General features: G+C 54.2%; 1 protein-coding gene and 2 long non-coding RNA genes across 7 annotated transcripts in view; 1 reads left to right on the forward strand and 2 right to left on the reverse strand.

Moving 5' to 3' along the window:
• The first annotated feature begins 391 nt into the window (after nucleotides 1-391).
• Nucleotides 392-27,565, forward strand: part of TNIK (TRAF2 and NCK interacting kinase) — a 139,097-nt gene continuing 111,923 nt past the window's right edge. For 4 of the 5 annotated variants that reach the window (XM_084530179.1, XM_084530182.1, XM_084530183.1 and 1 more), the window contains exons 1-2: nucleotides 682-790; nucleotides 20,947-21,012. In XM_084530179.1, the coding sequence (XP_084386305.1) occupies nucleotides 734-790; nucleotides 20,947-21,012 (123 nt within the window). In that variant the 5' untranslated portion in view covers nucleotides 682-733. The other variant, XM_084530180.1, reaches the window with a different exon arrangement.
• Nucleotides 4,450-8,470, reverse strand: LOC311441722. The gene is made up of 2 exons (XR_014696180.1): nucleotides 5,212-8,470; nucleotides 4,450-5,057 (listed from the first exon to the last, which is right to left on the reverse strand). It is a non-coding gene; the product is annotated as an uncharacterized lncRNA (long non-coding RNA).
• Nucleotides 11,469-18,446, reverse strand: LOC311441720. The gene is made up of 3 exons (XR_014696178.1): nucleotides 15,261-18,446; nucleotides 11,775-14,716; nucleotides 11,469-11,581 (listed from the first exon to the last, which is right to left on the reverse strand). It is a non-coding gene; the product is annotated as an uncharacterized lncRNA (long non-coding RNA).

Below are 27,565 nucleotides of genomic sequence, written 5' to 3' on the forward strand. Positions count from 1 at the left end.
GGGTGTTTGGTCCTTTCTGAAGGCTTTATGGACGTGGTGTGGGCGCTGAGCGAGGGGCTGGGGGCTCTGCCGATGCTCTGTGCCCCCCTGAGGTGCCCGTGGGGCTGTGACACGACCCCCGCCTCCTGTGGGGCCACAACACGACCACCCCATGAGGCACCCTGAGGGGACGCCCCCCGCCTCCCCCATCCCTTCCAAAGCGTGACACCCCCCAAAAATCCTTCCCGGGCTTCCATTAACCCCCTCCCCAAACCCCCTCCCGGCTGTCGGTGCCCTCCCGGCCCCCTCAGCCCCACACGCGAGGCCGGGGCCGGGGCTCGCCCGCCCCCTGCCCGCCCCCGGCCGCCGCCTTCCCCGTGCCTCAGGGGCGGCTCCGGCGGCGCGCTGGGCCGGGAGGCGGCCATGCCGAGCACCGCCGCCGCCGGAGCCGCAAGGGGAGCCGGAGCCGGAGCCGGAGCCAGCCCTGCCCGCCGCCACCCCTGAGGCGAGAGGGGTGAGGGACGGAGAGAAAGGGGCGAGGGGCGGCTTCTCCCTCGCCGGCTCCCCGCATGAGGGGAGGCGTTAAATAGCGCCAGCGCCGCGGCGGCCGCCACTGCCAGCTCGGGGGCGGCGGGGCCGCCTCGCCGGCGGCGGCGGCAGCGGCAGAGGCTGAGGAGAGGAGAGGAGAGGAGAAGAGAGGAGAGGAGAGGAGAGGAGAGGAGAGGAGAGGAGAGGAGAGGAGAGGAGAGGGAAGATGGCGAGCGACTCGCCCGCACGGAGCCTGGACGAGATCGACCTCTCGGCGCTGCGGGTGAGGCGCGGGGAGGCGGAGAGGGGGAGGGTGTGAGGGCTGGGGGGCTGTGTGTGTGTGTGAGTGTGTGAGTGTGCATGCACCCCTGCGGGTATCTGTGTGCATGCGGGTACCCTGCACGGGTAGGAATGTGCATGGATAAGCTCCTCTGTGTGTGTATGTGCATGCACGTATCCCTGCTGGTATAGAAATGTGCATGCATAACGCCCTGTGTGTGTGTATGTGCGTGCACGTATCCCTGCTGGTATAGAAATGTGCATGCACAAACCCCTGCCCATACAGAAATGTGTGCATACACACAGGCACGGACATGAATGTGTGTGCAAATAGCCCTGCGTGTACATAAATGTGTGTGCACATCCCCTGCGTGTGTACATAAATGTGTGCATATCCCTTTGCCCCTACCTAAATGTGTGCCTGTCCCTCTGCCCGCACACAAATGCGTGCATGTCTCCCGCATGTATGTAATAAACGCGTGCGTATGCCCCTGCACGTACACAGCACGCCTGTGAGTGTGCACATGCAGACGTGTGTGTGTATATCCGCCTGTGCGTGCACCCGCACACACATGTCGGGCTGGATGTGTGTACGCAAGCGTGTGTACGCGTCCCCACGGCTCTACACCCGGGGTGTGCGCGGTGCCCCCCGTGCCGCCTGTCCCCCAAGGCTGGGTGGCAAAGGGGCTGCTGTGGGGCGCTATGGGGGCGCGGGGCTGCTTGGGGTGGGGGCACTGCAGTGCTCCGGGCAGCCTGGACCCCCCTTTTATCCCCCTTCCCTGCTAGCGGGGCTGGCAGCGCGGCGTCTGGCTGCGCTCGGGTAATAAATCATGTCGCAGGCGTGCACGCGCGGACACACGGGCGCAGACGGAGCCGGGGGCTGCTCCCCACTCCCCGCTTTTCCCCAACACCCACCCGCCGTGCCCTGCCTCCTCCCCGACGCCCTTGGAGATATCTTCCTGCTTTCCCCCCTTTCCTCTTCATCCCTTCGCTCCTAAGGGCAGCGAGCTGGTATCGAGGAGGGGGAGACGTCAGGAGGAGCTGCAGCGGGGCTGCTTCCCTCAACCTGCTGCCATAGATAAATAAATAAAATTAAGCGGAATCCACTGAAGACTAGCACAAGTGTATTTTTAGAAATATTATTTGCTTCAGTGCAAAAAAAAAAAAAAAAAAAAAGCCTATCTTTATTCACTTGCCCTACTTTCTTCCTGGCGAGTTTCTGGTTGATTAATAGTGTAAATGATTGCTCAGCAGTACACAGCGCAGGCGAGGCTGGAGCAGGGGGGGACCGTGCACAACCTGCAGACCCGGAGCTCTCCTTTCCCTTGCTAGGTGGAGGTGTTTTAGGAGGAAGGGTGCTGAAGGCAGTGGGGTTACTCCAGGAAAGCAGTGTCCTTTGGGGAGGGAAGGGAAGGGGGCCCTCTTCTCCCCCACCCCCTGAAATTCAGATTTTGTTTCATTTTCAAGCATTGGTGCTGGGAACTCTTCTTGAACCAGGCTGCTAGCTCTTTTGAAAACCGTCCCCACGTGCTTGGTTCTTGGGTTTTGTGGCTTGTTAATCGCAATGTTCTCGAGACACGGTCTGGGTTTTGGTTTTGGGTCAGAAGTAAATGTTCTCCCTCCGGCCCTGAGAGCCACCAGCAGTGCCCAGCCTGCGGGGGGTGACCCGGGACAAGGGACGTCTGGTGGCACTGCTGCAGGTTGTTCCCCTGCCTGGCCCTGTGCAGAGCAGCTCTCTGGCACCGCTGCCGAGGCTGGCAGGGCTTCGCGGGGAGGCTCTTTCTGCAGGAAATGGATTTTTTTCCAGTCCCATTATAAAATTGGAATTAGGAAAAGTTGGCCGCGTCCGAGGCGCAGAGGAGCGGCGTCCTGATGGGGAGGGCTTTCCTTTAAATTATGAGAGATGTGTTGGTTTATAAGTGAGACAAGAATAGGGGCTCAATTTGCCAAGGAATAGATCTTCTAAACTAAGCTCCTTTAGCACTTGGAATAATTGTTAAAGGTCATAAATCCAGCAGATAGGGCAAGAAGCGTGAATCATTCCACCGGGTCTGAATCAGAAATCAATAGTGAATTTGCTGCCTGAGCACAAAACATGGCAGCGAGGAGTAATTCCACACGCCTTGCGAAATTTCATTTGTTAGAAAATAAGAGAAGTGTCACGCTGCTGCCGTAGGGGAGCCCGGACGGAGGGGACGTTGCTCCTGCGCCTACGTGTGTGAGGGTGCGAGCTGGCTGCCGGAGCTGCCGGGAGCAGGTAGTGACTCAAAATCTGGCGGGGGGGGATGATTCGTTCTGAGCAGCGGGGAAAGGAAACGCTCGGGCTGCTTATCTCGGAGTTTGAGTCACCAAAACGTTCCAGGAGGCTGGCTTTTACCGACAACAGGCAAAGGCAGATGCAGGGAGGTGGACCTCTGCCTGCCACTTCGCCCCGTCCCGTGCCCTGGCTGCCTCGCCTCCCTCGGGGTGTGTTCCCGGGGCTCTGGCACAGTGTGGCTTGGCTCTGGGGCAGGATTTGTAGGGGTAACAAAAACCAGCATGCACTCGTGCCTCTGCCACAGCGGAGTTCATTGTGGCCGTGCCACCACGCGCCGCCGCAGCGGTGCATCTGCTCCGTGAGCGCGCTGCCGGCTCGGCCAGGAACAAAGCCCCGAGCTCTGATTAAAATGCGTGGCCTGGTGCATCTAGCAAGCGCACTTCTGGCTCGCTGCTGCCTTCTCTGCGACGCGTTTCTATCAATCATTTTCTACCCTGCTCATTGCCATGGTATCCGAGTGTCCCCAGGTCAGCGCGGAGAAGCGAGCGTGCGAGGAAGGGCAGGGCGAAGCCTGCAGCGTCACAAGGATGCTCTTAAAATAGAGGTCTGCCGCTGGTGCCGCTGGTAATGAGCACTGCTAATGTTGCAGAAAACTGTAATTTAAAATGATGAGGCCATTGAACAGGTAGTGCTGCATATTATACTGACAAGGGGATAAGATAAACGGCGTTATAATGTTCTTTTGTCCAGGCTGGGAGGTATCTTTGCTAGCCCACTCAGCACGTTTAATAGCCGAATGCCCTGGCGTTGCTATCAGCAGAATAATGATTCACATGGGGATTCGCACAGGCTGTTGATGGCCGTGTTTGAGAACAGATTTTTGGAAGAAAGAGGGGATGTGTGTGAGTGGCGATGCAGTGGGCCATGCTCTCTGGTGAACGCACAGCTGAGCACGCCGGGAGAGCAGTCAGAAGGACGGGGCTGGGCTTTTGGGCTTTTTTTTTTTTTTTTTGTTAAGCGTGTGTCTCAGTGAATGCTGTCATCTCTTGCTGAACCCTGTGGCCTTGATCCTGCTAAAATATCCAGGTCAATAGCTTTTCCTCTGCCACGTCCACTCCCAGACGGCTGACGTGCTGGGGATGGCTGCGGGCACTTCAGCAGCAGGAGGAGGCCTTTGGGTGGTCACCTGGAGCTGGCCCTCTCCTCCGCCAGGCTGCAGGAACAGCCCCCTAAAAGGGGTTTAGGTGGTAAGGGGATAAAGGGAAAGCCTTTGTCAGTGAGATGATGGCCCCATGGGGTGGGACCAGCCAGGGGCAGGAGCCCACAGCTCACAGCTGTGCCTTGGGATGGCTCACCTGGGCTTGGCTGAGGGTTTCCTACTTAACAAGCACCCTTTTGGGGGGAAGGAGCAATTGCTTTCTTCCTGTACCTGGTTGTTGCTTTGGTTTGGGCTCATTAACAAAACCCAAGGCTTTGTTGTTTACTTTCGCAAAGTGCTGACCGTGCACTCTCGGGAAACTGGATCCTAAAATCGTTAGTTGTTTTGGAAAGGGCTGGCCTTTGGTGCTCAGGCTTGGAGAGGAGACAGCGCAGAATTAAGGAGCCGGTGGGTATTAGCTGTTGCTGGGAAGACTTGGACGAAACCCAAAAATGTCACTGCTGTTCCTTTAGCTTTGCTTTGTATAGAAGTGAATTTTCAGTGGCCATTTGTTTGCATTAGCCGATCATTGTCAAGGAGGATACAAGCTCTCATATTAAAAACAAAGCAAACAAACAAACAAACAAAAAAAGCCCCAACATGCTGGCACTGTCCTGTTTCCAGGACTTCATCGGGTTATGGAATATTTCAGAATCATGAAAGATTTAGGAGAAGTTCTAATGGGGCGTAAGCACTGCGAGCCGCTACTCGGGAGCATTATCTTTGCAGCATTATGGTGGATTTCTTCTTCCAATGCCTTTTTAAAACATGTAGCTCCGCAGAACTTCAGCAGCTTTCGCAAAGGTCACCTTCTTCCTAAATAGAAAGAGGAACAAATTTTACTAGAGATGGTTTCTGGAGATTAAGAAAGGCGTGTCTGCGGTGCCTCGTACATGATATGCTGCGTGCAAGATCTGGCACCGATCTTCACCAAACGTTTATTTCTATCTATGTATCTATAAATAGATACCTGTATATAGCTGGGACTCCTGAGGTTAGACTCTCTTGGAGGTCTTCCATCGTGGACTTCATCAGGGCCTGTATAAGCTCGGGGCCCTGGGGATGTCCATGTTCTTTGGGAATTTTGAGTCCTCCTCCCCTTCTTTTTTTTTAACATAAGACCTTGTTAGCACAACACCGCTCTCTGAATGATCGCTGAAGGAGTGAAGATGTCCAGCTGCAAGCCCTCCTGCATCTCATCGCCATTCCTCAAGCCAGTATTTTGGTCGTGGTGCAAATGCTATTTTCTGCCCATGATGCAGCTCCTTGTGTCTGTGTGTTCACGGGAAGTTAAAATAAAACCAAAGCTGGCTTCTGCCTCATCTTCTTGCCTGAGGCTGATTTTTATTTTTCCCCCGTCTCGTGGGGCTGTGCAGCCCAGATGTTGCTCTTCTGCAGCTCTCCACGTCCAGCGCAGGCACGGTGACAGGTTGGTTCCTCTGCCTGCTCTTTGGAGCTCTTCCACCACGTGCAAGTGGCTAAGTGGCTGGTGTTTTTAAAGGCACCGAGAGGCTCTGTTCTCACGAGTGTTTGTGTCCTGGTCGGATACCAAAATTAATAATTTGGGCTGCTTAAGCATGAACTCAGAGCAATATGATCCACGGCAGGCTGATGAGTGTGGGCATTTCGTTGGGTCAGGGTTTGAGGCAGTGAAGAGGCAGGTATTTGGTTGGTGTGTGCGTGTCTAAAATGGAAATTTGATTTCTATTCCATGCAGAAATGAGTGGTTAGAGCAGGCTTTCATCCCCGCTATGTGCAGGTAATTTTTATCTGCCAGACTCATGGTAAGGGCTCGGCACCAGGCTCGGCAGGGACCAGGGTTGGGGGCCAGGGGCTTTGCCTGGCTTTTGCTTTCCCCGGGTGGCTTCATCCTGCTCTGCTCGGCGGGGCCTCTCTTCCCTGGTGGCCTCCATCACACGAGGCTTGCTGGTGCTCAGGCACCTCAGCTACCCCCCAGGCAGCCCTTACAGCCGTCTGTAGGCTGCGGGTCAAAAACCACTGGCCCAAGTCATCGCTAGCTCCATAAGTGAGGGGCTGTATTTACCAGCTGTAAAGCAGCAGTGCTGATTTCCTTCCTCCATCCCCTTTTGTGACGTTGGACAGTGGCTGTACATGGAAAGCCATGGGCTGCCTGCTCTGTTCTCTGGCAAACCATTTATATAAACGAGGCTTGATGTTGTGCGTCTGAATTGCTTGTGATTTCTGATGGAGGATTGCCTAACGAACACAGCCCTGGGAAAAAGGAGGTGCCTCTGTGCCCATATTCCCCCTCTGCGGTGATCTCAAGAGGAATCCTGTGCGGGCTGTGACCCCTTCCTACACGCTGAGGATGCTCCCCCCAAAGGCGTGGTATCGAAGGAGAGGCAAAGCAAGCGAGGTTGGAAAACATTGGCGAGAAGCTTAATCAGACCTCGGTCCCATCCCTCTGCACGCCTGATCTTATTTTGTAACGGCAAACGCTCGGAGGACAGCGAGCCATTTCCCTTTGATCTGGAATGTTGCTTTCCCGTGTTAATTTTCTGCCGTGCTTGCCAGAAGTTCAAGGTTGCGGGCTGGTGCTGAATTATGGATGACTGTAATCAGGCAGCCAGCGCTGGAGTATCCAGATGCGACGTGCGTAGCCGGGAACCAGCGTTTCCTCCTGCAATCGGTGAGCAAACACCGCGTTTACTGCCCCGCTCAGCTGAGTTACCATGAATCCAGGAGGAGGCACGCACTTTGTTCTGCTGCTGATAAGCAGGCCTGCCACAAAAAGCCTAGCAGCATGAATGGCTTCGTGCAGACACCACCCTCTCGCCTGTGACCGAGACCTGGGCGATTCGCATGCTCCCGTCCTTCCCAAGGAGGTACCGAAAGCTGCCACGGCCCCTGGCAGGTGCAGGAGCTGCTCTGTGCTGTGAGCAGTGAGCTACTCCACGGAGTAAAGGCTGAGCAGGCTGAGTCTAACATCCTCTTTGTGTTACACGCTGTCACTGCAGCAGGGGTGGGTGGATGTGTTTCTGTTCGTGTGAACGCACGTGTGGTTTTCAGCTCTGGAGTGCATGAAACCTTTTGTTACAGTTCTCGCCTGCTTCCTCCAGCAATGTCATTTCAGAGTGCGAAAAGAAATAAATTGTTTAGCTCTTCCGAAAACAACACTTTTTAGAAGCCAAGGATGTCGCAGAGGATGTATATTCCTTTATAAACCAACAAAGAATCCAGAATTTAATTTAGGCGGCTGACACTTCCCCCCCCTGCTCCCCCGCCTTTTAAAAATTCTCTTTGCTCCTAATTTTGAAACTCAGCAGGAAAAAGCCTCCTGCCAGCTGAGTCATGTGTTCAGGGCATGACAGAAGTGACTGTTTGGGACCATGCCCTTAATCTGCTGGATGGAGGCTTTAGGATGCATCTGAGGCAGTAGAGCCTTTGCCGAGGAAGAGATCGCACAGCTTGAATCTAATAAAATGTGTCTAATAACTGCTGTAGCATGCTACAGAAATACAAGAGATCAAAGCTGCAGAGGCATTTATTTTCATAATTTGTGGGTCAGATCCTTGCAGGACTAATTGGGTGCTGTTTGATGTCCAGGCAACAATAGAAATCTCCCTGTAAATCAGAATATATTTGCCTTTTCCTTTCTCTTTCGTATGCAAGCATAAAAGCTTAATATGATTCAGAGATAAACTGGCAAAAGAGAAGTTGCAGATCTCCTTCCTGTCTTGCTGCCATGGTTTTCAGAAGTATTGCACTGTGCCTGTCCCAGCTCCTCACTGAAAACGAAGTACCCGGCCAAAAGTCCTGGCTCCCCAGATGCCAAGTGCCAGGCGGTGGGGGCTGATGTTGGTAATGGCAGAAGTGAAGTATTCCTGAAGTGTGGTCCCCTTTAGGATGCCCAGTTTTTCCCCAGCTTACAGAAGCTGACCAAAAATGAATAAGGAGCTGGGTTCTGGGGGCTAAAAGCAGCCGGATTTGGGGCGAAGGAAGGAGCATGGGAAAAGGAAAGGGGGATTTATAGAGGAGAAAAGAAATGATGCTGAGAAGTCAGTGTCTCTAGCAGAGCAAGTGAAATAAATTAGCTGCTAATCTTCTGCGGAGCCCAGGTGATGCTCAAGGCCAGCAGGTTTCCCTAGGGTCACAGGTGTCACCACACGGCTTGGAGATGGATGAGGTGAGGGAGTTTTCCTGTTTTTACCACGCAAGAGGAAAGCACAGAGCCTCTCCGACGCGTGGGCTGGGAGTGCTGCTCTTCCTAAGGCAAGGTTGTCGTTCCCAGCGCTCTGGGTGTTGCTTAATTAGCCATGGGCCTCTACTCAAATGAGAAACCTGGCTGGAAAGGAAGGGCACTGCGCTCAAACCGTTGTGTTTTCTGCTTTATCCTCCTGCTAAATATTCATGGCAGGCGTTCCTAGGGGGACTTCTTTCGTGCGTCTGCAAAATGCGTCTGTTTTGGGGGGAAAGAAATACGGGCGTGCAAAGAAACTGCTCCTGGAGTAAAACCAGAGGCCGAGGCAACAAAATTAAAAGGGTTTTAAATGCACTTCTTGGCTATGCAGACGGGCTGTCTTTGCTGCAATAAATCTCCAGCCTTTGCGTATTGATTAGCCTCAGTAAATACCGTGATGCCGCTGCCCTTCCTATTGCTATTCTGTGGGGATCGGTGTATTGGTGTGTCTGAAGAGGCTGTAATAGCTAAATGGGATTCCAGTAGCGGGAGAGGTTTACAAATGGTCTCCAAAGTGAATCTCCCAGCCGCTGCGACCATCCCTGCTCCCTGTTTGAATGTTTTGCTGCTATAAATATCAACGCAGAGTGCTCCACTGGTGACCAGGCTGGTAATGGCTGTGTTTTCTAATGGACAAACTGTTTTTTTTTCTGAGCCAAGTGCCCTGAAGCGGCTGTGCCCGGCCCTGGCAGGGATGCTGAGGAATCTCCTCTGTCTTCTGATGCCCTGGTTGGGGAGCTCTGGTGGGCAAATGGGGTGTGTGGGGGGATGTGTGGCACCCCAGTCACTGGGCCAACATTGTCTTCTTATGAAATTGTGGTGATACAGTGCGAAAAGAACAGGAATGTGGAAGGCCTGACAACCTGTTGCACCTGTGGAGCAGTGCTGGGAGGAGGGATGGGGAGCTGTGTGCTTTACACACCAGGTGCCATAGCAGAAAAGCCACCCAGAAGACTTCCCAGTTGCAAGCCCAGGTTTCGTCACCACCCCGCAGTGGAAGAGCTCTTCCAGACCTAGTCTGGGCTATGGGGTGAGAACCCAAGCTGCTCCTCAGCCAGGAGATGGAAAGATAGGATGGAGAAAGTGTAAATTAGCATAACAATACACCTTTAATTCAGCTTGGAGGAAATAATTGAAGAGTCGCTGCTGCTTGTGGTGGTGACCTCTGCCAAGATGACTCATGCTGCAATATAATCTGAGTCACTTGTAACGATGGTTCAAGGAGAAAGTGCCAAATCCCCCTAACTCCTTCACCGGGGGATGTAAAAGCCAGGCCAAAGACGAGCCTTCAGGATATCGTTTAAAAGGTGCTGATACTTCGAGCGTTGAAGCGCTGGGCTCTCGGGGAGCCCTGGCGTGAACAGGAAAAGGCCTTGAGGAGAAACGCTGCTGCTCCTGTGGCCTCTGTTTGAAAGAGCCCCGTGACACGCTGCTCCTCCCTGCCTTCCACGTAAAAGCCGTGTTGCCAAAGGGTGGCAGCCCAGGTAGCTGTCCTGTGTGCCAGGGGCAGCCCGGGGGTGGGAGGAGGTGTGTGGGTGCTCGCTTGTGCCACGAGCACCAAAAGCCCTGGGCGCCTTTGCGAGGTCTGCCCAGAAAGGGCTTAGCGTGGGGATGGAGGGCGGCATGGTGGCAAGGCCTGGAGGCCTGAGGGTGGAGAGAAACAAAATCCTAAATGTGGGAGAGGAGAGGCCCAGAGCTGGCCGCCAGCGGTCGCGTCCTCGCCTGCAGCCAGGTACAGCCTCGCTGTGGGCTCCCCTCTGCCATCTGCCAGATGGGTGCAGGATGAGTTTATGGCCACGAGCAATCCGAAGTACTTGCTGTTAATCATTTGCTAGCTGACTTAAACGATTCCTTGCCTTGGACTCTTGCTTTTCCTCAATAAACAAGCTTTTACAAGTCGCAGAAGAAAGTGAGAGCCTTGCGGCAAGGTGGTGTGGCCCTGGGCAGGAGCTCACCAGGAAGCCATGGCCCTGGGAGGCCTTTCCTCAGGCTCTGCCTTCTCCTCTTCACGTGGTGGGGCACCTCGCTCCTGGAAAGGGTTTTTAGCCTGTCAAAAGCCTGGTGGTTTTGTCTGATTTTTGTTGAAGCTTTGAGTGAGGCCCTGAGGAGACGAGAAGGAGGAAAGCTGCGTCCCCAGGCGCTGCTGTCAGGGCGGTCGGAGCATTCAGGAAGCATCCGAAGGACACTGAACATGCAAGTGGTTGCGTAGTAGAAAATTGTTATCTCGTGCCTTGGCAACAGATCTCCCTGATAAGAGGGAGGAACCTGAAAGGAAGCTGCCAGCGCAGTGGCACCCAGGTCTCCTTTTTGTCTTGCTCCTTTGGTGACTGGTGTCCCCTTCTTTAACGAGGCCCCACCACCAGCCCGGTGGTCCTGCTGCCGTGGCAGCTCTTGGGAGCTGTCGTTGTACCATCCTCATCAACTACAGATGATTCAGTTGTCATTTGCATCAATTATCTACCTCATGGATAAGTAGACTATCGTGCCCCACTCCCATCTAAAAGAAAACAAAAAATAAAAAATTAAGCAGTGTGGTGAACGCGGGACACCTGGCCCAAGTTCAAAGCCAGGGTCACTTTCCTGAGAGCCTTTCCCATGAAGTTGTATTTCAGTTTTCCCACTTCGTGTGATCTCTTCCATACAGTTGCTTTAAAGCAAAGTGCCGGCATGAGCGCCGGCCGGCAGAGGAAGCGTCCTCGAGAGAAGATGCAGGAGCATTACTCATTACCAGACCCGAGTAAAACTGCTCCCAGCTAATCTGGCTGCCTAAAAATAGAAGGAGTGGTTGGGGGAGGGACTGTCTTCTGTCTTGGTTTGCCCTTGGTTTCCGTGACATTTTGCTGCCCTCTATGATGTGTTGTGCTGGGGAGGCCGGGTGTGCAGGTCACACCGGCGCGGTGCCTGTGAGCATGTTCATGGCTAAAACCACGGGAGAGGCAGGCCTAGGAGCTCGCTGGGGTTTAGCAGTTCACTCGGCGTGCAGTTCTGTTGGGGTTTACTCTCTCAGGGTCACAGCCTGTGTCTCGGTGTGATCTCAAAGCCTCCCCTGGGTGCGTCTGGAAGCACCCAGGGGACGGTCCCGGCGCATCCCTGCCCGTCCATCGCGTGTGCGCCTCGCCAGTGCTGGAGGCCGCAGCATCTGCTTTGCAGTGACCGAAAAGGAAAAAACAAAATCGCTCGGCAAACCTAATTACTCTGTTACTGTTATCAAGCATTTAAAACGCAAGTTTCATAACTGCCTGGTGATAGCCTCGATTATGCTCCTTTTCGGTATTATGCAAGCAGCTCACCTTGTGATTATGAAATAGTGAGATGTGCTTTCTAATACTCACCCTGTGTTTCTCAATGAGTTCATAAAGCCTCTTCTGCTTTCCATTAATTATGGAACAATAGGACATTTTTCTTTTCTCTTTTAAAAGGAGCCGAGCCCTTTGTTTTATTTTTTCCAAGTTCCTGGGCCAGCAGCTCCACTGAGACCTTGCTGTTCCTTGCGGTTAGACCAGAGCGGACGTATCTCCTGTCCTTCGCTGCACCGGCCCCGACTCGGGGGGAAATGGGACGTTTGTGGGTCCATCTAGGAGGTCCTGCTGCTCTGGAGCAGTCCCAGTTAGTGCAGTGGCCGTGGCTGGCACCAGTGCTGCTGGTGTGAGCTAAGGCAAGTGGGAAAAGTGGGAGCGGGTCAGGGTGGGGTGACTTTTTCCTCCCCAGAAGACCTGAAATATTACTCTGCTTGCTCATAGCCAGTTATTTTCCAACTGGAAGTTTCTATTAATACCAGAAGAAGCCCTTTCTGCGTTCTAGTACCCCACAGAGACTGCAAGGCACTGAGGCAGGGCAGAGCAGGAGCCTTCTTGTGTGCAAGGCCGTGGGAGCTGAGGCTCTGGTCTTCATCTTCAGCAGCATCTGTGCCGGGTCTGGATTTACCCTATCTCCACATCCAGCTGTTGTAGGATAATAGTGATTTTTTTTTTTTTTTCTTTCCTGTAGAGGGAAAGAATTAATTTTTTTTTCCCTAAGCACAGATGGGGAGTGCAGCGCTGCTCAGTTTGCCTGAGAGCACCGAAGAGGATGTCTCCAGGCTCAGCGGCCGGTGCTGCAGCTCTGCTTGGCTTTACGTCCACATCCGGAGAGGCATAACTCTTTGCAGATGCTAATGAGGAGTTCACAGATAAGATCCCCTGTGAGGAAAGGAATGCAAGGATAGTAGTATACCAGGGGAAATCAAGGTGAGGGGGGGGGGTCAAGCATCTTGTCTACATTCACTTACAGGCGCTGCAGCCCTGGCAGAGCGGGGAGTAGAAGTCAGACCTTCTGGCCTCTCATCCTGTGTTGTAGTCATTAAACTATGCTCTCCTAAGATTAGATAAGGTGTGTTTTCAGTGCCGGCAAGACTTGATGAGCAAATTCCTTCAATAAATGCTTTTCTTGTAGGTTTGCCAACACAGAATGAGCTTTGGGACACTAGGGAACGGAAAAAAACTTGCAGGTGTCAATTCTCAGGGAGGAAATCAGGTGGGAAGATAACCAACAGGTCAGAGTTCTTGAAAGAACCAGCAAAAGTGAATTTGTGACCAAGACTAGTGCACCAAAACGGGTAGCACCAGTCATATAGAGGAACATAAGGGCAATGCTGGGACTTGGAGCGAGGGCGATGTGAAGCCAGCTCTTAAGTCCTGAGCAGCCGTGACAGGGGACAAGGTGCAGCCCTGTTACTGGCAGCAAGTTCAGTGCACGGAGAGCACCTGATGGACTCGGTGAGGACAAAACACGGAGAAGAGAGCTGAGTGAAAGGGGCAGAAGTGGTGTCTTGGGCACTAACCTACAGGGCATTTGTCGTACTGCTTGTTTTACTGCCTGACGGAGTGCGGCGCTGCTGCTGCCCTTGCACAGGTTTGATTTGTGGTTATGGGCACCCTTATCTGGTTCTGTAACCATTAGCTCTGCATCTTGCCCACGTGGAAAGCTGTAGGTTACTTCATCCGATAAGGCTTCTCTTATCAGCTCTGACGTTTATTGTGCAGAATTCAAATTATTCAAGGAACTGTAAAAGAGGGGACGGAGCCTGGGAATTACAGGTTACAAGTTGTTCCTCTTTCTGCACAGACCAGTGAGATTTACACGGAGAGTAAAGAATCGCTACGTATGTCAAGCCAGGACTGAGCTTTTGATTATGCATCACATCTAGAAAAAAAAAAAAAGCACATTTCCTTTCCTTCCTTACTTTGTGCAACATCATCAAAATGCTCCTTTTGGCCCTTGAAACCCATTGAGGTGCTTGTGAAAGATTCAGAAGTGCTCGGGCTGAGTTTGCGTCCCCATCGGGGGGCTGCATCCTTTCTGTGTGGCTTTGGGCTTGCTTCCTCCGTGCTGAGTGACTTGCACTCCCCGCGAGCTCTGCTTCAAAGGGTATGCCGCCCTCTGGGAGCATGTATTTGAATGATAGGTAAGGATTTAAATGATACTGAGGCTGATTATCGGAGCCTGCTGCTTTTTTAGTCATTAGCACCTCCGCACAGAAAGAGCAGGGCTCCATGAGGCCTGGATGGGGGTGGCCGAGTGATGCTCAAATGTGATCCTGCCGTGGAGTTGTCCAGCAGAAATGAAGCTGGCTTTGAGAAACCACCTTGAACGTTGCCCTGTGCAGTAACAGTGCCACCGCAGGATGATTTCTGAGCCTTCCTCGTGGCTGAGGAGAGGTCCCACGTGCTCTCCTTGCTCGGCGTGTCGAGGTCTGGCTGAAGTCTGGACTGAATAACAAGGAATTACCACGACAAACATTGTGCTGGTAAAAAATAAAAGTTAATAGAGGTGAATAATGGCACAAGTTACATGGGAATCAACATTTTCCTCCTTGGAGGCTGTAGATGTAATCCACTTAATATTCTGTGGAACACAAGATTAATTTTCTCCAGCATAATATATGTGAGGGCTTTTCTCCCCGGTTCGCTGGCAGAGGCGTTGCCGCATTGCTGCAGCTGCGGGCAGGGAATCAGGGGGAAAGGATGTGCAGGGATCCAGAGGCAGCGAAATGTGGCTGGAGGAGGCTGAGCTCCTCGCTCTGCTCCTCTCCCCAGCACCTGGGCGCAGGGCTGGTGCCTGCAGCACGTGGAGACCAGCCCCAGCCGTCACTTCTCCTCCTCCTTGTACCTGTGCCGTGGTTTAGGCTCACAGAGCTGCTCCACGTTGCAGAAGTTCCTTTAAAATAATGACGAGCCCAAAGCCCTGGTCTTCTTTTTCTTGCACGGGATGGAAAGAATGCAGCGACTTGCCAAGCCTGAAGAGGAGTAGATAGAGGAGAAATAAATAACTCAAACTGATTTATTCTCAGTTGATTAATCTGATGGGTTTGTAGTTTTCTAAAACAAAACTTAGCCCTGGAGGTTTTCGCAAATCAAATCACAACAACAGCAATTAATTTAGGAGCAGTGGGGAGTGTTTCCCACCCCCTTGCACATCCCAACACCCACGTGATGAAAATCCCTGCTTATGGGCCCAGTCCTGCTCGGGGATGTGCAGCTGTCCCCTGCGGGACCCGAACTGATCCCATAAAGCAGACAGGGGTGCTTGGGTGCACCGGGTGCCACGGTGACTTGTGGAGCAAACCCAGCTCAGACCCGTGCGAGAGGTCCTGCTGCCCTACCTGGGCTGAAGCACTGCTGCAGTACCCCCGGCACGTGAGCTGCAGGGCAGTCCCTGCTCCCCACCCCGTTCACTAATGGGATTTAGGAGAAAAAGCAGCTCCCAGAGCCTACAGGAGCATTTTACAACACGAGCCACTGCGAAACACAGCAGCTTTGCTCTGGGAAAGGCTTTACGACCTGGCAAAAAAATTATTGTGAATCATTTCGGCGCGTGTGGCTGTCAGGCAGGATCTTGCTCCTCTTGCTGCGGGACCTCGTTCCCCCCAGTCTGAGGGAGGGTCTGTCAAGCTCAGGCGGCCGGGCTCCCCGGTGAGGCTGGCATTACTCAGCGGAGCCTGTGAAATGTAGGGAAAGGGTGCGAAGCCTCCCTCCCCCTCCCCTGCACCCTGTTAGCTCCCGAGTGAGGAAGCTCTTCCTAGATTCGAGGCGTGTGACTTAACATATCCTTGGCGTTCCTGATTTCTGAGTAACTTTGCCGGTTTGTCAAGACATTTCTGTGACAGACGTGTCCATGGTGCGTGTTTGGGGAGCCCGTGGAGCATCGCTGCGTTTTCTACGGTCTGCTGGCTGCCTCTTGCAGGCTGCTGCAGCTAGCGGGATGCTAAATAACGGGATGTGATCTGCGCCATGCTTTGTCCTTCTCTGAAACAAAATGGGAGAGGCGTTCTCCCACGCTGAGGTCTTCTTCTGGCTGCGAGGAAGGAGCAAGGCTGCCTTGGCTTGGAGAAGGCAATCGCAGATATCTGAGCTCTGTGGCCTCCCCTGGAGGCTGCTATCTCCAGGCTCAGAAAGGTGCAGGCTGCCTCCCGAGCAGACATCCCCAGGCAAACCCCCAAAGGGACCGGCTGCTGGAAACGCTGAATTTTGGTCTGCTCTTGGTGCCGGGCTTGGCGGTGACCTCGCTTTTCAGATGTGCCTCTAGGAGAGGTGCGTTGAGAGGCTGCAGCTCCTGGACCAGCAGCTCGGGTAAGTAATTAAAGCAGCTCCTCTGAGGTCCCCCAAACCTTTGACAGCATTTACTGGCAGGTAGCAATTTCAGCTGGATGCAAACATTTGCTGGCCGAGGTGAAACTCTTTATTTCTCAGAGGGACGAGATCTAAACAGTTAGGAATAATATCTTCTTGGGCTGAAACTGCGGATGAGTGACTTCCAGCGTGGAGCGTGTCCAGCTGCTGGGCTCTAATTGATCTCTTGCATCCTAAGAAGTGTGGCACAATGCTAGCGCTGACTTCAGATCTTCTGGGGACTACAGATACGATTTATAATTGGCTCTGTAGCTTTATAGAGCCTCTGAGCTTAGCCAGGCCTTTTATATATTGTCCTGCTGAAGTTGTGTGCTGGAATGAGGCGTGTGTTGAATCGGTGCCGGTGCTGGGGCCGCATTCATCCGGCGCGGCGCTGGAAACGTCGGGGTTCACCAACGATTGAGGAGGCCTTCCCGAGGAGCCACGGGATGTGCCGGGAAGGGTTTTGAAGTGAGAGAGGATCCGACTCGGTTTAGGGTTGGGGAGAGTCAAGCTTCAAATGTGTCCTCCTGGAGGAAGGCTGGCTTTGTGCCTGTCAGCGCAGTCCCTGCTGTCCCTTACTAGCATCTCTGGCACAACCCGGGCTGTGGGACCCATGAGTTGTTAGCCACAAATCCACACTTACGCCCTAAATTGAAGGGGTAGGAGCTGAAGGAGTGATCCAGCTGTAGTGACCGAAATGCCCAATGTTCATTAGCTCTTCGTTAATTCTGCTGTCGCCAGCTGTTCGGAGGCTGGACATTTTGGAAGGGAAGGAGGGCTGGGGCTCTCCAGCAAGAAGCCAGGGAGAGGAGGGTGGGAGGCCTGGGAGAGCTCGAGTGTGGCTTTGGGGGGGTAAAGCACGGCCGCGACCCTCAGAGGGGGCTGCAGGGAGCAGCTCCTCGTGGGATGCTGGGCAGGAACGGCTCAGATGGGTTGGTCCACGGGCCTCTCGCAGCTCTCAGGTGGGGAAACCTTTCTCCTGCTGACAGCTTGGCCTTCACAAGTTTCCCTCCTGCCGTGCAGGAGCGCTGTTCCTTGCCGAACATCTTCGGTTGAGACGTGGCGCTGGGTGTTTGGGGGTGAGGGAGGACAAACTGCAGCTTCAGAGAGAAAACAAAACCCTCAGCGAGCCAAATATCCCCCAAAATACCCGAGCAGCCCGTTGAGTGTTTTTTTTTTTTTGTACTGCTTTTCTCACTGGACAGGCGTAGGGGTACGTCTGTGTGTGGGGAGGGCAGTGCTCGCAGCTCAGAAAGGTACCATCAGCCTCTTTCTCTGGAAGTTCCCAGTAACTCGATATTTTATTGCCTCGGCCTTTGCCTCGCTGCTTTGCTTGCCGTCTGCAGCTCTGTAAGCAATCCTCTCCTGGCTGCTGCCCATCCTCACATTGCTCACAAGGTTGTTAGCTAGGAGAGCCTTGGAGACGGAGGCGACTAGTTTGTTATTACAAAGAAACTGTCCTCAAGCACTCCTCCAAACCCTCCATTTCGCTCTAAACCACGTGCCTTTTGGGATGGCTTCCCAGGGGGCTCGGGACCTTGTTCTGTCAGATCATCCGAGTGCTTCAGCGCCTGCAAAATGAGCGCGGTAATGAGGTTTTTTTGAGGGAATACCAGCTGACTTGAGATTTTTCTGGCCCTGTTGTTGGGGAGATGTGCGTGGCTGCCTGAAACTTCTGGCTTTGCCAACGTGCAGCCTGGACGTGTGGTTTTGGGAAGCGCAGCCCGTGCAGGTGCCCCGTGTGTGGGCTAAAGCAAGTTGCATCAGCGACCTGGAGCCTGGGGATGCTGGCCGGCTGCTAACCCCTCCTGGTGCATTGCTTCCAGTCACACCGAGCCTTTTTCTTCTCTAGGGTTACAACATTTGCTTAATGACTGGTTATCTCCACGCTTTTTGGCTGGAAGTTGTCATTAGCCGCTCAGAATTGGGGGAATAAGTGCACGGTGATTACAGAGGCTCTGATCTCTCATTTCCCCTCCCGTGCATTCACAGCAACAGGGCTTTAATTGGTGTGCCCCTCGGTTCCCCACCACCATCTCTCCCCCGTCTCCTCACATAACCCTTGCTGCTAAATACCTTCAGCGCGGGGGCAGGAGGGGAGAAAAATTCGGCTCCTGCAAGGAGAAGAGGCGAGCTGGGCATGCAGACTTCTCTTGTGTTTGTGGGCATCTGCCTGGCGGTTTTTAGGGACACTGTGCCACGGATGAGCACCTGCAGCCCTCAGCCCTTAGCTGGCCTGGCCCTGCACGTGGTCACTGCTGTTGGGGGTCTCCTGGTGGCTCCTGTGCATTTTGGGCTCGCCGAAATTCGGCGGTGCAGGCAGCGGTGCCGTCCCGCGGGGTCTGCGCCGAGCGGAGCCATTTCGGCGAGGAGAAGGAGCTGCCGTGAGCCCAGCTGCTGCTTGCCTCGCGCCGATAAGGCCTTCCCAGAGGCTGCGTGTGCTGCTGCCGGAGCTGGGAGGCGTTCAGCTTTATCAGCTGTGTGCAGCAGTCCCTTTTCTGACACGGCGAGGGCTTTCGGTGCGTTGTTTATGCAAATACCGGGGGCGTTTTTTTGTGGTGCTACCGGAGAAGACTGCTCTCGCCCTGCTCCGTGTCTCACACCGTTTTTAGCCGCTCAGAGTTGGGTACCACCGATTTTCGTGGGGTGTTGGGGTCCCCGAAGCACAGCCCCGAGCCGTGCTGGGCATTGCCCTGCCTTTCTGCCCCCTCCTTTGTCAGGAGGCACCGGCTCCTGCTCTGTGTGTACGCGGCTCTCAGCAGAGCTCTGTGAATGCAGCCTGAAGCTCACGTAGGGCTGAAAATTGCTCCTGGGTTTGTCTTAAACGCTGGCCCTCCTCGATTTTAATCAGCCCATCTTCTGCCAGCAGCCCTGAATGATCAGGCAGGGGCAGGCAGCCGGGGCAGGGTGAGCAGAGAGCCCCGGGGCCGCTGCCAGCAGCCGCGCTGCTCCGCATCTGCAGCCCAGGCTATATTTGGGCCGAGATTCCTCCTGCCTGCCCGGGGCTGGTCCCCAGCCAGACCTCTGTGCTCTGGGTTTCTTTTCTCCAGCTAGTTTCAAATCTCCCACTGAGCATCCCACCCTGCTTGCCTGCCTCCCGTGCCCATCCCCTGGGGTTTCGCAGCGGTGGCCGCGTCCCCCAGCCGTGGGGACAGCCCCCAGCAGCCGTGAGGGCACAGAGCTCATCCCTGGGCTGAGCCAGCTCAGCGGAAAGAAGGATTTCTCCCTGCCCTGACCTCTGCCTGTGCTTCTTTGGGTGGCTGCTGGCGACACGCTGCTCCTGGGCACGGGCAGGGGCTGTGTGGGAGCTGCGGGGGTGAGAGCAGCGCGAGGAGCAGCAGCAGCAGCGCGGGGAGGAGCGAGCACCCTCCTCTCTCCCTCCTCTCCCTCCTCTCCCTCCTCGTTCCCGGCGTGTTGCTAGGGCTCTGCTCAAATCCTGCCCGGCCCCGTGGCTCGGCGAGCAGCCCCGTTACCTTGACAATGCTTCCCCGTGGAAATGGGGGAAGGAAGGAAGAAGCGTGGTGCTGCTGGTGGTGGTGGTGGTGGTGGTGGGGGGGGACGTCTGCAGCCGTGCTGCAAACGAGCTGGGGTAAACCTGGAGGAGCTGGGTGAGGCCAGGTGGCCCCGCAGGGCGGCAGGGGGGACTCCTGGGGCTGAGGTTTGGGAATCGGTCGGAAAAGGTGTCAGACAAAATGGTTCTCCTTATCAGAAATGGCCAGCTGCTTCCCGGGATGCGCTTCTCCAAGCCTCCTGATCATCTGCCCTAGGCACAGCTTTCTTCTCTCTTAATCTCCCAGTGAACATTCAAAAATAGATATACTTGTAGCACTTGAAAAGCCTCTTCCAGAGTTGTTCCAGCACTGCAGAGAATAACCCTAAGGAAAGAAATTCAAGAAATAAACAGCAGCTGCTGCCATCCCTCCCCTCCTCCTCCCCCAGTTGGTTCAGACTCGGCGCAGCGCCGCTTCCCTTTCCCCAGCCGCTGTTGGGGAGCGCTGCCCTTGGTCAGCTCCAGGTGGCGGATGGCATTTTTGGGCCGTTTTCATATGGTTTTGCCTGTGTCCCCAGGGATGCTCCCGAAGGCTGCTCTTCCTCTTCATGAGGCAGAGCCGCTAACGCGCCGCCCGCATCCTGTAAGGCCGCAGGTACCTGGCTCGCTGGGACATCGAGACATTTCAGAGCAGAAGTGACTCAAAACCCCCCAGAGCCTCCGAGTGCCTGCAGCTTGGTGGCTTTTGGTGGCCCGAATGTCCTCGAGGCCGGGCGAGGAGCGGGGAGGGGGGAGAGCCACGTGCCCACCTGGTCCGCAGGGGAACACACGGACCCAGACGGAGTGAGCATGGGGAGAGGAGGAGGAACAGAGGAGCTTAAATAGAGCTGCTGGACGGGGAAAACCCAGTGAGGGGAGAAAATAGCAGCGCCAGTTTATTCTTTCCCCACCCTCCCTCGTACCTCACAGCGAATGTTGGCTTCGGGCAGTGTCGCTGCGTGTGCTCCTACATGTGCACGTGTATGACAGTGGGGCTGCTGGGTGTGCTCTGGTGCCAGCTTCCAGCTCTGGGTGTCCTGTTATTTATCAGAGAGGCCAGAAAGTTAATGGCCAGGATGTGCCAGGCCTCAGGGCAACAACACAAATGCTGCTGGGACACGGCCCTGCAGGGCTGGCTCAGCACACGGGGTGGATTAACACCTCTGCTCCCCCTGACTGTGATGCTTCCAATCCCTGGGCTGCCAGAGGACTTTAAAATGTTCAAAACGTTTGTCAGAAAATGTTGGTCTTTCTCTTTATAGGAAGCTTGTTTTTGAAGAGTTAGAAGTCCAGCGCATTAAATGCTTCTTCTTCCTTTTTTCCTAGGATCCTGCAGGAATCTTTGAGCTGGTGGAGCTTGTCGGCAATGGCACCTATGGGCAAGTCTATAAGGTAAGGCTACGCCGGTGTCTGGAGTGATCCTGGTCGCCTTGGCCGTGTGCTGGCCGTGGAGCATCCCATTGCACCGGCCTCGTTAGGTCCCAGCAGTGTCAGGCCTGACAAAAACCTCGCTGGGCTTTGCCTTTTTGTCATGTGCTCCAGCTCCGCGCAGCACGTGGAGCTCCTACAACCGCAATTTGTACTACTTCTGAAGCTGTCACTAAAAACAGATCGCTTTCTTTGCCTCTCCCCCCACCCCCAATTGCTTTTTATGGATTCTGTGATGAGGGAGGGAGCGGGGAGTCTGGGGTTTCGTAGATAAATCTCTCCAGCAGAGCTGTATCGTGGTCCAGGAGCCTGCTCAGGCTGCTGCTCTGCCGGTACCGTGGGGCTGGAGCACGCAGGCTGGCTGCCACTCGCTGCTCGGCAGAAACCTGCTGCTGGAGGAGACCCACGGCGCTCAGCGGGTTTGCTTTCAAGCTCCTGCAAACGTCTGGCAGCAGCTCTCCAAACGGGAGTACAAAGGAGACCGTGGAGAACAAAATTAGAAACCCGTGAGCTTCTTCCTGCAACGTTTAAAGTGTCCGTCCTTTGCTAAAGCACGGCGCCTGTCCCCATCACCCCTCAGCTTGAGGGAATTCCAGAATCTGTAATCGTGGTTTGTTTTTGTTGTGGATGATTCTTGTGGCGTTAGGAGGGGTCGAATTATTTTGGAGTCTGGCCTTATCTGTGCTTAATGCATGGTGTAAACATGTTTCTTGGCAAGGTGCACGTGGAATTCGCTGCGTATTCCAGGTCTGCTGGCAGATAGCAACCCCATGGGCCCCGTTCTCCAAAGGTTTGTGTGTGTGGGCACTGGATCTGTATTTACATTGCACTTGTGCCTGTGTGCACACAGAGATCCCGTTTGCCTGTCTTGCCCACCTTCCCTTCTGACAATAGGAAGGAATACCTCCGCGTGCTCCGCCTCGGTCAGCGGGAAGGCTCAGCCCTGGCCTGTCACGCAGTGAAGGACAGCGAGCTGGCCCTAACCAAGAGGAGAAAAGGCTGCTTGGGAAGCCACCTGTCAGGAGCTGTTTGTTCTGATCCTGCTCTCCCCATCCTCCCGCTGCCGCGGGCTAATTCCATCAATTCCACGCTGGAAGGTCTGAAGTGAACCGAGGGTGAATCGCAACTTCGGGGGTTGAAGACGTGTGAATTTCTGAACTGGAATGAGGTGAAAACCAACCAGAACGGCCCCCCTCCAGCCCCCTTCTTACCAAGGGTATATTCCGGGAGCCTTCCCCTCGTTGCTCGCCCCGGGGCCGTGTTCCCCCGAGGGTGCTGGTGTTTGTGGTGCCACTGTTGGCTCTCGGGCATGGAGGCCAGCCCCGGGAGCTGGGTTCAGCCCTGTTTTTCTTCTCAGCCGCTAAAATAATGGCAGGGGGTGACCTAATTTTAACTTCAGCGTATTTCTAACAATCAGTGGAAACTATGCGCCGTTAATGGCCTTTAGAAAGTGTCATGTTTTTGTGGAAAGCAGAAAAGGGAAATAAACTATCTAATGTTTGCTCTGCTCCTCGCACAGCCCCGCTGCGCGTGTTTCCTGTTGCAGTGGTTTGTTTGGTGCCTGTGTGTGTGATCGCAAAGGGGGGGAGAACCATCCAGAAGCGTTCAGCTGTAGGCTTTTGGGGAGGTGATATATTCCGTGTTTCTTCTTCTCCTTCTTGTACAAAGAAAATCCTCCTTTTCGCTGTTTTTAATGTGCCGGGGTAATCAGATTGTCCCGGTGTGATTCACTCGCTGGCAGTGCCAGGCAGGATGGTGACGGGGGGGGAGCTGCTGTCCAAACCCAATTAGTAAGCGTTGAGGTAGGAATTCAGGCTAAGGCTGAGCTCAGATTCTCTTAAATTGAAGTCTTGGAGTTGTATCCACTTTATAAACAGAAGAAGACTTTGACAGAAAGCATGCAGAACTGTTTATGGTGTCCCACCCTGAAACCTAGCACGGAAATAAGATCTCTGCGATTCTTTTCCTCCAGATGCCACCGCTGTATTTATCTCTGAAAGCAAACCAGATGGATCGCTTTTCAAGACGCTTAGACCTTCTGGCTCCCTTCTAAAAACACGTTTGAGGCTCCCTTACCTAGGAGCAAAGGGTCTCCGAGCAGTCACATCCCCCGGCCAGCTTGGAGGCCAACAGCAGGGCTGTTTGGGGTCCCCAGTGCTTGAAGGACACGGTGTGGAGGTGCACAGCTCGAGGTCGTACATGGGTGCGACCTGAAGGCTGGGGAAATCCTCATCAGGACCTGTCCTTCTGCCCCCGCTGGCCACAAGCAGCAGTAGCTGCAGAGGGAAGGATCCTTGCTCTGCGAGCTCTTGTTGAAGAGCTTGGCTTTTATTTTAACGAGGGACCGTGCCGGTGATGGTTTATCTCGCTAATTGAATTGGAAGCTGTTCTTTATTTCCTAATAATCCTGCGTCTACTGGTACGGGTTGTAAATCGTCTTCGATAAATGGCCGAGGTCTTGCTAGCTCCAGTGCAAGGCGTTGTTGTGCTGTGGGATTTTTGCGTTCCTGGATTTTTCTGAATGCTTAAAGAAATGTTTAACAGAAACACGGTGCTTTGGGCTTCAGGAGTTGAGCCGCTGCCTTGCTGTTTTTAGCAGGTAGCTGCTGACTGGAAACAAAACTCTAAATGCAGAAGTCGCGGAGACTTCTGATAACGCTTCAGAGCATTATTGGAAGCGTGAGGGAAGGCTTTTCATGTGGCGGAGTATCATTATTGCCGTTCAGCTCTGCTTTGCATTAGAGAGCAAGCAAAAAGGCCTTGCATACTGAGCATACCTCAGGCTGCCTGAATAAATCTCACCGTCGGGGCTGCAACTGCTGGCGTGCCGACCACCGATGGACACGTGAGCTGGAAGGGAAATACCACCAGATTCCTCACAGACACCCTCCCAGCGGCTTGGTGCAAGACCGGAGGAAGACATTCAGCGGGCAGGTTATCGTGGGCTGAATATGTCACAAAATAACGGGATCCTCCCATGTTTTTAGGCAGCCGTTTTGGTCACTCTGAGAGTCCCCTGTGCAGCAGGGTGGGAGCAAACTCGTGCTCAGCATCACCACGGCAGGGTTTTGATGCCAGTCTTCTCGACATGAAACCAAAACAATCAGTAGGTAGGTCAGATGGTAACCATTGATGCTCTCCTCTCACATACAGATGAGCAGGGAGGTGAGTGATGCCAGGACTGCATGCTCCATGCAGCCTCCCGACCCCAGCAGGAGGACAACGTGTGCTGGCTTTGCTGGGTGTGCCGTGGATGCAGCTCTCTGTTTGCAGCTTTATTTTACAGGGCACAAGATCCGGCACCACGGGCCGGCTCCATAACTGCACAATAACTATTGATTGCTTAATTAGCTGGGAAATGCCACCTAATCGCTAAGCAGTTCCACGGCATCGTTCAGGGCACGTGGGATTCGTGGCCGTGGTCCCTGTGCACACTCCTCCGCTGCCGTGGGTGGCAGAGGGAGCAGCACGGGGGACACCGTGGGGTGCCACCAGCTTTTAGGCCCAGGCTAGGTGGCTGTTTGACCCATACGGGGCAAAATGATGAGGAAATCCCAAAGTCTTCTGTCAGTTATTTGATTTGTTACTCAACTTGTGTTTGCCAGGATGGATTCATCTGGAGGTGAACCCCCGGTTTGGCCCAGTAGATGAAGATGTTGAGGTTCAGGGGTATGAGAAAACGACTGAAATATTTGGGATTCCAAAAGCCACGTGTGGCTGTCTGCTTGTGATGGTGCCCCTGAGCCTGCAGATGCCAAAAGAGCTGGGATAACGTGGTCCTGGTGCTGGTGGTGTGCTTCTGTGGTACCCAGCGTGTCCCCAGCTCTGCGTGCTCCCTGGGCACTGCTGTGCGTCCCCCTGCTGAATGAGTGGCTGGTGGATATGCTAAGGAAAGGCAAAGATTTTTTTTCTCTTCTATGCTTTTAGGAGGGAGGTGTAAGAGAAGAACTTGCTCCGCGTTCAGCCTGCCCGTGGTCTGGCTCAGCCCTGGTGGGAACAGAGACTCTGCAGGTTCCCAGGTCATTACCAGCAGTTCAAATAATTAGCTTGAGCGGAGAACGACATTAATTGTTTTTAATAATCAGTTGTTTTATTGTCTCTCTTTCTGAAAGACCGATGGTCAATAGTTTGGTAATTAATCACCGTTGCTTCTAGCCCGGTGGAAGAAGTTTCCACGCTGCACAAAATGATCGTTTCCTGCGGATTGTTGCTGTAAAGAATTAACCCGAGCTGTGTACACAGCTTCCATGGCTGAGGGCCCACTGCTGGGACTTGCTCGAGAGCCCGTGCTGCGTGCACGCGAGCTGCAGGCGCTGCTCCTGGGCTGGCTGCTGCCCCCTCTCCTCTGGGTGCCCCACGGCACCGGCACCCCCAGTCCTGGGCTGCTGGGGAACACGGAGCCCTGAGCTCCCCGCACTTCTGTCCCACAGCAGCCAGCTGTTGGGTTTGAACGGCTTTATTAAGCATTTGCCTTTTCCCATCTTCTCGCAGCACCTGGTTCCTTTCATTAAACTCGAGCCAGGGGTGTTCGTCCCGCTCCGGATGCTCCGCTTGGGGTCACTCGGTGGTTCCAGCCGGCCCCCTGAGGCGGCTCCATGTCCTCAAGGTCACACAGGGGCTGTGTGACTGAGCACAGAGTGACAAGCTGCTGTATGATCCCTCGGTACCACGAGCACAGCGTTACATACATGTATCGAGCCCCTGCTGCTGCCGGGCTGGCTGTCTGTGGTGGGGAGCCCACCGGGGTCTCCCCTTTTTATGGGTCCCCACCTTGCGGGATGGTTTTTGTGTTTCAGCCGTTCTTACTGGGCTGTGGGAAGGGGCTGGGCTGGCACGCTGATGTATGGTAACGCGTGCTGGCTTAATCAGAGGGTGCAAAACAGTGACCTCGATTTATCAGCTTCCCTGTGACGGTGGATTATCTTCGGAAGAGCGACTCCTTCCCTTGCTGCCTCGAATCGTGCGGGTATTTCTGAAACGGGGCCTGCTTTTGGCCACACGGGCAAGGAAGTCTTGACTGGAAAACGCTTAAAATGATGTTTCACTTAGGGGAAGGAGAAAAAAAAAAAAAAAAAAAAAAAAGGCTTTGTTACCAGAGCAACTGGTACATCTTGTGCTGCTTCGCTTCGCCGAACCACACAGAGCACCCTCCGCCCGCCCGCCCTCCCCGCAGGAGCCAGCCCCCACACACCTACACACCAATATGTCACGGGAACTTCTCGCCGGCTGAATAACGCAGGGAAAGGTGCTTCTTACGCTGTGGCCGCTTCCAAAAGGTGATTCAAAACGTCCCTGTGTTAATTTATCATCCCCCTCTTTTGTCTCCATGCCCTCCGCAGCCCGTGCCGGGGCAGGGTGGGCGCAGTGCCCGTGGCGCTGGCCGCTCTCCTGGCGCTGCTGCACACTCAGCACTGCGCAGCCTCGCCAGGAGAGAAGATATCTGCAGTGGCACGGGGGAAAAAAGCTCCCTTTGAAGATGCTGAGCCAAGCCAGCGGCGCTGCAGGATGTGGTGGCTGGCCTCACGGGGCTGGTTGGGTGCCAGACATGGGCACAGGGGAAGGAGAGCCCTTTGCTTGTCTCTCTGGGCTTAGAGGATGCTCTGAGCACCGTTTGGCCACAGGAATGACCAGGCTAGGGGCTGTTTGCTTTGGGGATGTCCCTACAGCCAGCTGCTCAGAAAACAGAAAGCCTTTCGGAGCTGGGGGCATGCCCTGCGCAAGCCTGGCTCTGCTGTTCGGGGGCTGCAGCTTCCCAAGCTGAGGCTTGCAGAGCTCTGGTCACTGACACCACAGAGCAGGTTGTTACCATCTCTGTTAACAGAAAACTCCTCCACACGACACAAAGAAGCACTGAAAAATGCAAAGCAGGATCCCAGGGGCTGGGTCTTGTATCTGAGGCTTTCACAGTGGCCACTGTTTGTTTTCAGGGATGTTTCTTGCTTGTCCTTTTTTGCACCTTTTCCAGTGTGGATGCAGCCTGATTTGGGGCCAGTGCTGAAGGCTTGGAGCAGGGCGGTGCCAGAGGGAGATGGTTGGAGCTCAGCATCTCCTGGGTGCCCCTCGTTAGCTCCTTGCAGTGGGGAGCGGGGCTCTCAAAATCTGCCGTTTGTGCTGAGGTTTACCTGGGAAGCCCTTTACGCTCGTTACCTCAAGATGGAAAGCGCCAAGCAAACACAGCCCGCTTCCAAATGTTGTCAGGGTTTTTTTTTTTCCTCCCTCACATAAGAATGGCAGATTGGTGTAATATTTTTTTTTTTGCTGTTTAGGTCTTTTTAAGCTCTCAGGTTTGAATTTGCCTGTGGAAGAGTGTGGCTGGGAGCTGGCTCCATCCCCACGTCTCCAGCAAAGGCTTTGCCTTCACTCCTGTCCCTGTCCCTGTCCCCATCCTGCCTTGTTTCTCAGTGTGGGCAGCTGAGGAAGAGGAGGAGGAGGAGGTCAGGGCTTCCTTCTAAGACTTTCTTATCCCCACTGGGCTGCAGTAGAGGTGTCTCCTCTGCTCCGCTGGTGCAGGCTGTGC

The sequence above is a fragment of the Aythya ferina genome (assembly GCF_964211825.1).
Source record: "Aythya ferina genome assembly, chromosome: 9".
NCBI lineage: Eukaryota > Metazoa > Chordata > Aves > Anseriformes > Anatidae > Aythya > Aythya ferina.